The sequence below is a fragment of the Anopheles arabiensis genome, chromosome X (genome assembly GCF_016920715.1).
Source record: "Anopheles arabiensis isolate DONGOLA chromosome X, AaraD3, whole genome shotgun sequence".
Taxonomy (NCBI): domain Eukaryota; kingdom Metazoa; phylum Arthropoda; class Insecta; order Diptera; family Culicidae; genus Anopheles; species Anopheles arabiensis.
Window position 1 is genome coordinate 17,276,508 of NC_053519.1, and position 10,742 is coordinate 17,287,249.

At 40.8% G+C, this 10,742-nt stretch overlaps 2 protein-coding genes across 2 annotated transcripts; both read right to left on the reverse strand.

Annotated features, from left to right (window-relative positions):
• Nucleotides 1-1,323: 1,323 nt before the first annotated feature.
• On the reverse strand, nt 1,324-3,548 carry LOC120905842 (E3 SUMO-protein ligase ZBED1-like). The gene is made up of 2 exons (XM_040317068.1): nt 3,438-3,548; nt 1,324-3,381 (listed from the first exon to the last, which is right to left on the reverse strand). The coding sequence occupies exon 2, from the start codon at nt 3,379-3,381 to the stop codon at nt 1,552-1,554; it is 1,830 nt and encodes a 609-aa protein (XP_040173002.1). The 5' UTR covers nt 3,438-3,548; the 3' UTR covers nt 1,324-1,551.
• A 5,858-nt stretch (nt 3,549-9,406) lies between these two features.
• Nucleotides 9,407-10,280, reverse strand: LOC120905851. The gene is made up of 2 exons (XM_040317080.1): nt 9,698-10,280; nt 9,407-9,630 (listed from the first exon to the last, which is right to left on the reverse strand). Exons 1-2 carry the CDS (start codon nt 10,100-10,102, stop codon nt 9,625-9,627), a joined length of 411 nt encoding a protein of 136 aa, XP_040173014.1. The 5' UTR covers nt 10,103-10,280; the 3' UTR covers nt 9,407-9,624.
• Between the last annotated feature and the right edge of the window lie 462 nt (nt 10,281-10,742).

Genomic DNA, 10,742 nt, shown 5'->3' on the forward strand with positions numbered 1-10,742 from the left:
GAAAAGGTGCCAGCAAAAAGGGTTGCCCTCAACGGGAACCAAAGAGGAAATGGCTAGATCACTAGTGGAAAGTGAAGAAATGTCCAGCGCGGATGATTCCACAATGGATCAATTTCATGACATGGATGAAAAATCTGAAGCGGCAGCTAGCAGTGCAGCAGCGAAAGTGGAGCCGAGCATAGTACAGCAGCCCTACTCCTTTAGGGACGTGGAAGAGGGAATTGAGGCGTTTTGTGCAGATGGCTCGGTGAATTTTGCTGCGTGGCTGACCGATTTTGAGGATGTTGCGACCATGGCGGGATGGTCAGATGAGCAAAAATATGTGATGTGTCGAAAAAAGTTGGTGGGCACAGCGAGAAGTTTTTTGCTAACGATGCGTGGGGTCTCATCGTTCGGGGCTCTTCGCAAGGCGCTAGTAGCAGAATTCGGAGAAAAAGTGCGTCCGATGGACATTCATCGTCAACTTGCATCACGACGACGGAAAAAAGGGGAATCTGCTTTGGATTTCATTTACTCTATGCAGCGAATTGCCAAACAGATTGACCTTGACGAAGAAAGTGTGTGTGAGTACATTGTTGATGGTATCGCGGAGAGCGAAGCGCAACGCGCGGCATTGTACGAAGCGCGCACGGTGAGAGAGTTGAAAGAAAAAATTGCCTGGCAAGAGCGTGCAGCGCAGAAACAAACACGTGCGGTTAGATCTGCATGGCACGAGCGCGCGGGGCAGAAAGAGAACAAAAGTTTGCCGGTTCAAGACACAATTCCTGTGAAAAATGCAACAAAAGCACGTTGTCTTAATTGTGGTGTGATGGGACATATGGTACGGAATTGTCCAGAACAAAGAAGAGGACCACGGTGTTTTCAGTGCAACGAGTTTGGGCATCGTGCGAATCAGTGTGGGCAAAGGAATAAACAACAACCGGGTACAAGTGCAAACCTGATAAACCATGTCCAAGCTGAGCTACCGACAAAAATGGTCCAGTTGGGGGGAAAAAATATAAAAGCGGTTATTGACACAGGCAGCGAAGTGTCGATTGTCCGTCAAGACACATTGCAAGATTTAGGGTGTGTACTAGGCATGGGCAAAACTATTCTTTTCACCGATCGCGAGCGTACTAGTTCGCTCAGTAAAAAGAACCGAACGCGAACGGCGATTCTATCGTTCATTTTTTATTGAATATGACCCAACCATATCCCTTGCGTGATTTTTTATTAACAAATTATTGATTCGTTATTTAGCCTACATTACTAATTTGCATTAACCAATGATTGCTGCATAGTAAAGTTGCAGAAATGTATTCAACAGCGCGTGAACCAAAAGCAAACAAGAAGTGTAACTAACAAACGCGTTGTCTTATTTTCAATTTTACAATATATTTACACATACTAGTTGATATCATAGTGCAAAATTTATCATTCATTTAGTTGTGTTTAAAACTATTTCATAGTTCATTATGTTTAACAATTATTAACTCTTAACAAAAATTTTATTAAAAAAAAGCTCAACTATACCTTGACTATCTTACTAAGAGGAGAAATAAAAAGAATATATTATGAATTGTGTTGTAAGAAAACTAATTCGTGTAGTTTTTTAGGTAGTAATCTTGTTCGTTTTTCTGAAAATATCTGGCCTGCTTTGGAGAAAACTCTCTCACAAGGCACCGAAGTACCTGGTATGCAAAGGTTTTCCATTGCTAAAATGTACAATGTTGGATATTTCATACGATTTGCTTGCCACCATGATAGAGGATCTCGTTCCATTGCAATTGGATTTACCTTAAGGTACAAATTAATTTCGTCTTCCGCAAGTTCCCTAAGAGTATAAGATGTTTCCAATTCAGAATGACACACTATGTCGCCATATAATAAGTTTGCATCAGTATTAGATTTGAAAGCATCCTCTCTTACCGATATTTGTTTGCTCTCCTGAAGGGGAAGCATATCCGTTAGTATCAAATCATGTGTTTTTTTTAGTTTATCGGGTTCATTCTGAAACCCCGCTTTCATCACACGTGGATCTAGGAACATTGCTTTCCAAATTTGATGGTTATCTCTATACACTTTAAGTTTTTCTTCTGTGTTTTCAACTAGTAAAGATATCAAAGTCTTTACTTCTGGGACTAATTCGTTGTTTAATAGTAAAGTTGAAGTTTTACGCAATAATACATTAGCTAATAAGCCAACGTGTGAAAGGGTCGTATGTTTCTCCGCCGAAACTAATTTAGTTGCTGATGAAAAATATTTGAGTGCCTCCAATGATTGCTCGATAATTACCCAATCAGTGGGTGACAAGTTGGTTTTCATTTTTAAGCTATCTACGCACGAAAGAATGGGTATTTTATTTTTAATGAATCTGTCCATCATGTCAAATGACGAGTTCCATCTAGTTGGGACATCTTTTTTTAGTTTAAGTATTTCATGATTAAATTTTTTTTGAGTTGAAGCAAGCATTTCTGATGCTATATTACTTTTTTTAAAATGCATGACCACTCGTTTAACTTCATCAACTGTTGTAAGGATAGACTTTTCTATGGAGTTTCGTACTATCAGATTTAGATTATGCGCAAAACAAGGTATACGTGGGAAATTTAAATTATTGGCAGCTGCTATCATATTTTTAGCGCTGTCGGTCACTATGGCAACTACTTTTTTTTCTATTTCAAATTTTTTTAAAACTTCGGTGATCCACGAGGCGATCTGAGAACCTGTATGCGACCCTTTAAATTCAGAGCATTCAAGAAGTTTTGATTGCAATTTAAGACTCTCATCTATGTAATGGGCAGTCAGTGCATGAAAGCTAATGTTATTCATGTTTGACCAACCATCCGACGTCAATGCAATAGTTTTTGCTGATCCTACATTTTTTTTAACTTTTTCCATCTCTTCATTATACACACTTGGCAATAATGCGTTGGATACCGTCTTCCTACTAGGTAGTGTGTAATTAGGATTAAGTGTAAGCAAGAATTTTTGGAATGCTTTACTCTCGACAATTGAAAACGGAAGACATTCCTTAGTTATAAAATCTAAAAGCATCCTATCAAGCTGCCTTTTTGTATCCTGACTCACTGGTTTATGTAAATAATTATAAATAGAGTTCGTTGAAGATGGAATACTTGTTTCGCCTTCATTATCCAAGCATGAACCGGATGCTGGGGTTTCATTCGATGCGGAAGCATTAGCTATATCATTTGGGGAGTTTCGCGGTGGCTGGTTTAGGTAAGGCACTGTTGGATGTTTGGTGAATAAATGACGCTTCAAATTTGAAGTAGTACTTTTCGAAAAGCTTAATACTGCCAGGCAATACTTGCATTTCGCGCCTTTTTCCATCTTTTTAAAATGATTCCAGATGGGACTTTTGTATCCACAATTTTCAGCCATCTAGAACCATAACGCACTGTTAAATATTGTTCATGTTTTAAGTATATTTTGGTTACCTTATATTTGATGCTAATTCAACACTACACAACTCTAAGAGCTTTAAGAACAATTCCACGTTTTTAACAGCGATTACGCACTTGACCTATCTGCTCTCTGGCAGAAGTTTGTCATAACTGAGCGAAGACGCAAAATAGACGCAAAAATGTCACCAATATTCTTAACACTTACCTACACCTTGTCATACACAATATCATACACGCTCAATACAATATGCTGTGTAACTCTGGGTCAAAATGATGAAATCAGTTAAGTTGTGTACGTACGTTTTCCACACCAAAAGAACACTAACGAACCCGTTCGAACGGGCGCGTTCGTTTCAATGGTATAGGTGCGACTTCCACACCAACAGAACACGTATCGAACACTGACGATTCCGTTCGAACGGACGCGTTCGATTCAATTGTATAGGTACGACTAGCACACCAACAGAACACGTATCGAACACTGACGAACCCGTTCGAACGCGTTCGATGAATTCAATCGTATAGATACGATTTCTACACCAACAGAACACGTATCGAACACTGACGATTCCGTTCGAACGGACGCGTTCGATTCAATTGTATAGGTACGACTAGCACACCAACAGAACACGTATCGAACACTGACGAACCCGTTCGAACGCGTTCGATGAATTCAATCGTATAGATACGATTTCTACACCAACAGAACACGTATCGAACACTGACGATTCCGTTCGAACGGACGCGTTCGATTCAATTGTATAGGTACGACTAGCACACCAACAGAACACGTATCGAACACTGACGAACCCGTTCGCATGAGGCAAGAAAGAGCAAGAAGGATATACGTTTTTGCGGGTATTCATTACCAGCTAGCCTGTGTGGCGTCGAACACTGAGCGACACGTTCGAACGCGTTCGGTGTAGTCAGTTTTTCCACCAATACACTTTCAAAAGTCCTGGTCGTTCTTTTTTTTATGAATCTCGTTCGCTCGTTCCCTTTACCGAACTGTTCGAACGGTGCGATTCTCGTTCATTTTACACATGCCTAGTGTGTACAACAAAGGATGGAACAATCCATACAACAATTGCGTGGTTTTGGTGGAATCATACAAAAGCCGATAGGCGAATTGGTAACAAACATTGGCATCGATGACGTTGAATACGAAATCGGTTTGCTGGTGGTCTCTCCAAATTCGATGAAGGTTCCAATGCTGGTAGGCATGAATTTTCTTCGAAGTGTTTGTTACGCTATAACCAACGATGGAGTGCAGATTTTTAAGAAAAAAAGTGACAATGAGGAATCGGGTAGCGATCACGAAAGTGATGTGTATAAGATTGATTGTGAACAAATCCAAGAACTGGAAGTGCCGGAGAAGTTTCGAGACAAGGTACAAGCGCTGAAAAGTCAATACGAAGCTTCAGTGGTGGATAATTACGAAGACAATTGTCCCATACAAATGAAGATAGTGTTGGAAGAAAACGCGTCACCTTTTCGGCATACGCCCCGTCGCTTGCCTTTAACGGAGGAAGAAGCAGTCGAAAACCATGTAGGGGAATGGTTGAGGAAGGGAATTGTTCGTCCGTCGACGTCAGACTTTGCAAGTCGCGTTGTGGTAGTGAAGAAGCAAGACGGCACTAGTCGGATTTGTATCGACTTTCGGAAACTGAATACAATGGTTCTAAAGGATGGGTTTCCAGTTCCATTGTTAGAAGAAGTTTTAGAGCAGCTTCAGAGTGCAAAGGTGTTTACTGTTATGGATTTGGAAAACGGGTTTTTTCATGTGCCGATAGAAGAAGCTAGCCGCAAGTATACCGCATTCGTTACAAAATCGGGATTATTTGAATTTAATCGTGTGCCATTTGGACTATGCAACTCGCCAGCCGTGTTCATAAGGTTTGTGAATTGTGTTTTTCAAAATTTGTTAAGAGAGAATGTGTTGCATATTTACATGGACGATATTGTGGTTTGTGGTAGTACGGCTGAGGAGTGTTTAGAAAAAATGGGGAAAGTGTTTGAAGTAGCAGCCCAAAATGGATTAAAAATAAAGTGGAAAAAGTGTCGTTTCCTTCAAACATCGATTGAGTTTTTGGGACATCATATTGAAAACGGATCGATTTGGCCTGGACAAGAAAAAGTTAGTGCGGTGAAAAATTTCCCTATACCGAAAAACATAAGAGCGGTGCAAGCGTTTTTGGGTTTGACAGGATTTTTTAGGAAATTTATAAAAGGATATTCAATTATGGCCAAGCCTCTTACTGACTTGTTGCGGAAGGAGGTAGATTTTAAAATGGGTAGTATAGAGATCGAAGCCTTTAATGATTTGAAAAGTGCGTTAGTGAAAGAACCGGTGCTCAAAATATACGATCGAAATGCTAAAACAGAAGTGCACACGGATGCTTCCATCAAAGGGTTTGGGGCAACAATGTTGCAATGGTTTGATGGAGAGCTGCATCCCGTATATTTTTGGAGCAAGAAGGCAACCGATGCAGAGGCCAAACATCACAGCTATGTGTTGGAAGCAAAGGCTATTTATCTTGCGTTGAAAAAATTCAGGCATTATCTCCTGGGGATAAAGTTCAAGCTTGTGACCGACTGTAATGCATTCAAACAAACATTGAAGAAAGCAGACGTTCCGCGAGAGGTGGTGCAGTGGGTTATTTGCTTGGAGGAGTTTAGTTTTGAGGTGGAACATCGTGCCGGAGACCGATTGAAACACGTCGATTGTCTCAGTCGATATCCACAGTTAACAATGATGGTGACATGTGAAGTGACGGCTCGTGTTAAAAGAAGTCAACAAAGGGACGATTCAATAAAAGCGATAGTTGAAATTCTTAACACCAGACCGTACGAAGATTACAAGATGAAAGGAGAACTTTTATACAAGTGTGTCGAAGGACAAGACCTTTTAGTGATTCCGCGTGATATGGAAAAACAAATAATTTCGGACATTCATAGTGAGGGTCATTTTGGACTATGTAAAACCATGCACGCCATAAAACAACGGTATTTTATACCGCATTTAGAGCGAAAAGTGAAACTGATCCTCAACAGCTGTGTGAAGTGTATCATCCACAATAAGAAGTTAGGACGAAAGGAAGGGTTCCTGCACCCCATTGACAAGGGAGATCAGCCACTGCAAACCCTTCACCTCGATCATGTAGGGCCGATGGACGCTACGGGAAAGCAGTACAAATACGTTTTGACTGTAGTGGATGGTTTTTCCAAGTTCGTCTGGTTGTACCCGACAAAAACGACTGGAGCGGAGGAAACGTTGAGGAAACTGGAATGCTGGTCGACAATTTTTGGCTATCCGGCTCGTATCGTAACCGACAGGGGCTCAGCTTTCACAGCCAACGCATTTGGTGAGTACGCTAATCGCCATGGTATACAGCACGTCGTTTGTACAACAGGAGTACCGAGAGGCAACGGTCAAGCGGAGAGAGTGAACCGCACCATGTTATCGGTTTTGACGAAGTTGTCATCGGAAGATCCTGGAAAGTGGTTCAAGGTGGTGCCTTCTGTGCAGCGAGCGATTAACTCTCATATTCACGTAGCAGCTGGAAAGTCGCCATTCGAGTTGATGTTCGGGACAAAGATGAGGACGTCGGAGGTGGAAGACTTGTCGCGGTTACTGGAGGAGGAAGCGTATGATCGTTTTGATTGTGAACGGCAGGAAATGCGAAAAGGAGCGAAGAATGACATTTGTAATGCGCAAAATGTATATAAAAAACATTATGATTTATCACGAAAGCCGGAATATGCGTACGTGGTAGGAGATTTGGTAGCCATCAAAAGAACACAATTTGTAGCCGGAAGAAAGCTTGCTAGCGAATTTTTGGGACCGTATGAAGTTATTAAAATTAATCGTAACGGACGATACAAGGTTAAAAGGGCAGCCAATTGCGAGGGACCGAACATAACAACAACAAGTTGCGACAACATGAAGTTATGGTCGTTTGCCATCAGTAACGACAAAGTATTTTCGGAAGATGAAGCAGAATCGGAAAATGAATAAAATGAATTAGAAGAACAATCTTCAGGGGCTGAAGATAGGGTAGGACGGCCGAATGTAAGAAAGGAAAAGCGCTAGTGCTAGTGAGAGAGAGAAATAACGGTAGCGAGATCAGGAGAACGAGAGCGAACTAGCAACGAGTAGCGAGAGAGAGAACGCGCAGCTTTAAAGTCGGGAGCGCGGGTTAAGCGCGAGGAGTTGAATTCGGACCGCGAAGCGAATAACATGTTGTGAACTGAAATCTAAATAAAGCGTTATTTGTCTAAACCGAATAAAAAACACCACATACAAAACACAAGTCTTTTACCGTGCTTAAGAATACGTTTACAGGATGATTCAAGATAGCCATTGAAACTCCAATTTAAGTTTTAATAGACAGTCTTATCAGTGTCATAGTCTCAAATAACAAGTCTTTAAACGTGCTTAAGAATACGTTAACAGGTGGATTAACATTAGGTTTATGGACTCCGTCAATTGAACGGAATTTAAACTTTGAAGTGAAATACTAAAAATATCTTTTGTTTAATTTTGATTGTTACTTTTCATAAATTTATCATTACATACTATGAGTTTGTAGCATACGTATTATTTTCATAACTTTGATAGATATTCAGATATATTTATGGCATACCTATCTCTATGGAACCCGTCAAATTGACTGGTGGGTTGATTAGATTTAGTTTGTTTAGTTAAGTAGTAACATTTTTCAACAAAAGTAAATTTAGGAATGAAAGAGAACTTTAAACCACTTATTATCATAAACAAACAAATATAAATGATTTAAAAGTGACCTCAATCGGTATTGCTGATCAACTTATTCTTCGTGTTTTTCGAAACTCCGGCAGACATCGGTCAAAATATGGCAAGGAAAATATATCGGTTTAGCGGTTCATCCTGAGCTTCAATTGACACCGCGATCATCCAAGTGTAGCGCTTGATAGTTAGGCAATTAGTATAATACTAGGAATAATCAATTATAGTAAGCAATTATGGTAGCGATCGTTTATGGTATGATAGGAAGGATAGGAAGGATAGGAATAATTATAGCAAGTAAATTACATAAAAATGCATTAGCTAGATAAGGACAGAATATAGGGCATATGATAGAATAGGATAGGGAGATAAGCTAATAGCCACATAAGATATCTTTAAGATAAATACTTTTAGCTAATAGAAAAAAAAAACGCAGGGTAAATTTTGGCGCGAAAAGGAGTAGTATAAATAAGGGTTAGGAATAGGAATTAGGTCATTAAGGAAACTGTATACTTAGAGGAAACTCTGCCCGAAAAATATAGAAGTAAAAAGTATTCCTAAATCGGTGTAGTTATTTCAAGTTAGATGGAAAAAAACCTTTGTCCACCACACAAGCTACACGCACTGTAAAGTATGTCGTATTACAACTGCTGAAGAATGACGGCGATCTAGGCTGCGGCAAAGTACATACAGCCAAATAGAGGCAAGTAAATTGGATGCAAAAGAAAAAAAGCGGAAGGAAGTAACCTGCAGATGAAACATACTTAACTCACATGACGTCGCTGACATAGCAGTGGCGGATTCAACGGTAAGCGGACTGAGCGGCCGCAGAAGGAAGTCCCTTTAATATATAAACTCCGTAGATAAATAACGCAACAAACATCACAGTCAATAAAGTAGCGGATAAATACAAAGCTCCAAGATTTAAGCTCTAGTGCATGTTTGGGGTTATGCCACGAGGATTTGAAATATTATGTTTGCATGCGTTTTTTGCACCACAAAACTCCAACGGGATTTCCACGAATATTCCACGGAACAAAATATTTTCAACGATATATGACTTGTCAAGTTACATAATCGCTTATGACACATGTTCTCATCACTCAAGAGATTTTAGCCCTTCTAGCGGTATAAGAGTACATCAACAGACAACAACAGAGAACAGACAAAAACTACTGCTAACACAACAGGCGGACGGATTCGAAAGAATGACTGAGTACAAGTTGCATTTTTTTTTTTCTAAATATTTGCTTCAATTTTATTCAATAATTTTCTTTGACCGAAAGTACATCACATTTTTTTATCCATGTATCGAAAATTGCAAGACTACATCCACTATTATTGGAACACACACAGGACTTTATCCGGTTCATTCGCTCCCTTCACTCTTCACGCTGCTGGCAGGAATCGGCACACCAACTCAGCTCATCGCCAGCTCCTCTGCTCAACAGCTTAAACCTACGGAAGCAAAATACATAACATTAGCAAACTCATCAACAACCACACTAGCTTCTTGCCCACCGACCTCCACACGTGCACAGCGATCTTCGCCTTCGGCTGCATCTTCCGAGGCCTCCACGATGGCTTCATCGTGAGCTTCATCGTGAGCTTCGTCGTGAGTGGTCTCTTGCTCGACGTGATCCTCGCCCACGCTGTTTGCCTCTTGCGGGATTTCCTCCAAAGCTTCTATCAGCTTTCCACTGATGTCTTCACTTTCACCTCGCTCCACAATGTCGCTCATTGCATCTTCTAGAGCCTTCTCGATTTTCGACTGATCCTCATCCGGCTTCTCGACACTCTGATCTTGAGCGGCCTTCTGCTCATCCCGTTCCTGTACGGTCGATATCAGATCATTCCCTGGCTCAGTCGCCAAGGGGGCCAGGTCGACCAATTCCGACGCACTCAGCTTTTTCTCTGGGGTGGTAGCCATGGCTTAGCCGCTGTTCTGCACACTGAAATACTTGAAACCGCTCACGGATAATGTCACTGGACGACAAACAAAAATTGTAGCGCTCGATAGGGAAAGTTCCACTAGCTTAGACTTGCACTTAGACACTTGCACAACGCTCGCCACGAAGATGTTACTAGCTTCACAATATTTGAACAACGAAAGGGTGCGTGCGCAATGAGCGATCGGCTTTTATAGCCCTCTAATGCACAAAACATGTCAATGTGTTTGTGTAATTGTATTCTTAGTGTAAGTGACCAACCGTGTGCAGTTATTTGCCTGACTCATTCTTGATACTTCCCAGGGTTTCTCAGCATTAGTTTCGTTAAAAGACAGGATAGGTAAAATCGTGTAATAGAATGATAATAATGTTTTAATTTGTGTATGATCTGCATCGAAAATCTGTGTTTTGATACGTATGTCATCCTTCCGTGGAGTGCTGTCTTGTTTATTAATTGAATTTAATTTTCTCATGCTCGAGATGGGACCGTTTCGGATGATATTCTGCTCGTATTTGATGTACTTTGTATACCTTGCGCTGGAAAGCCCTGCCCAGAGCGCAGTTTCGTTCGGTACGTGCCTATATGATCACAAACATCGTTCGCTCATTGTACGCAAGTGT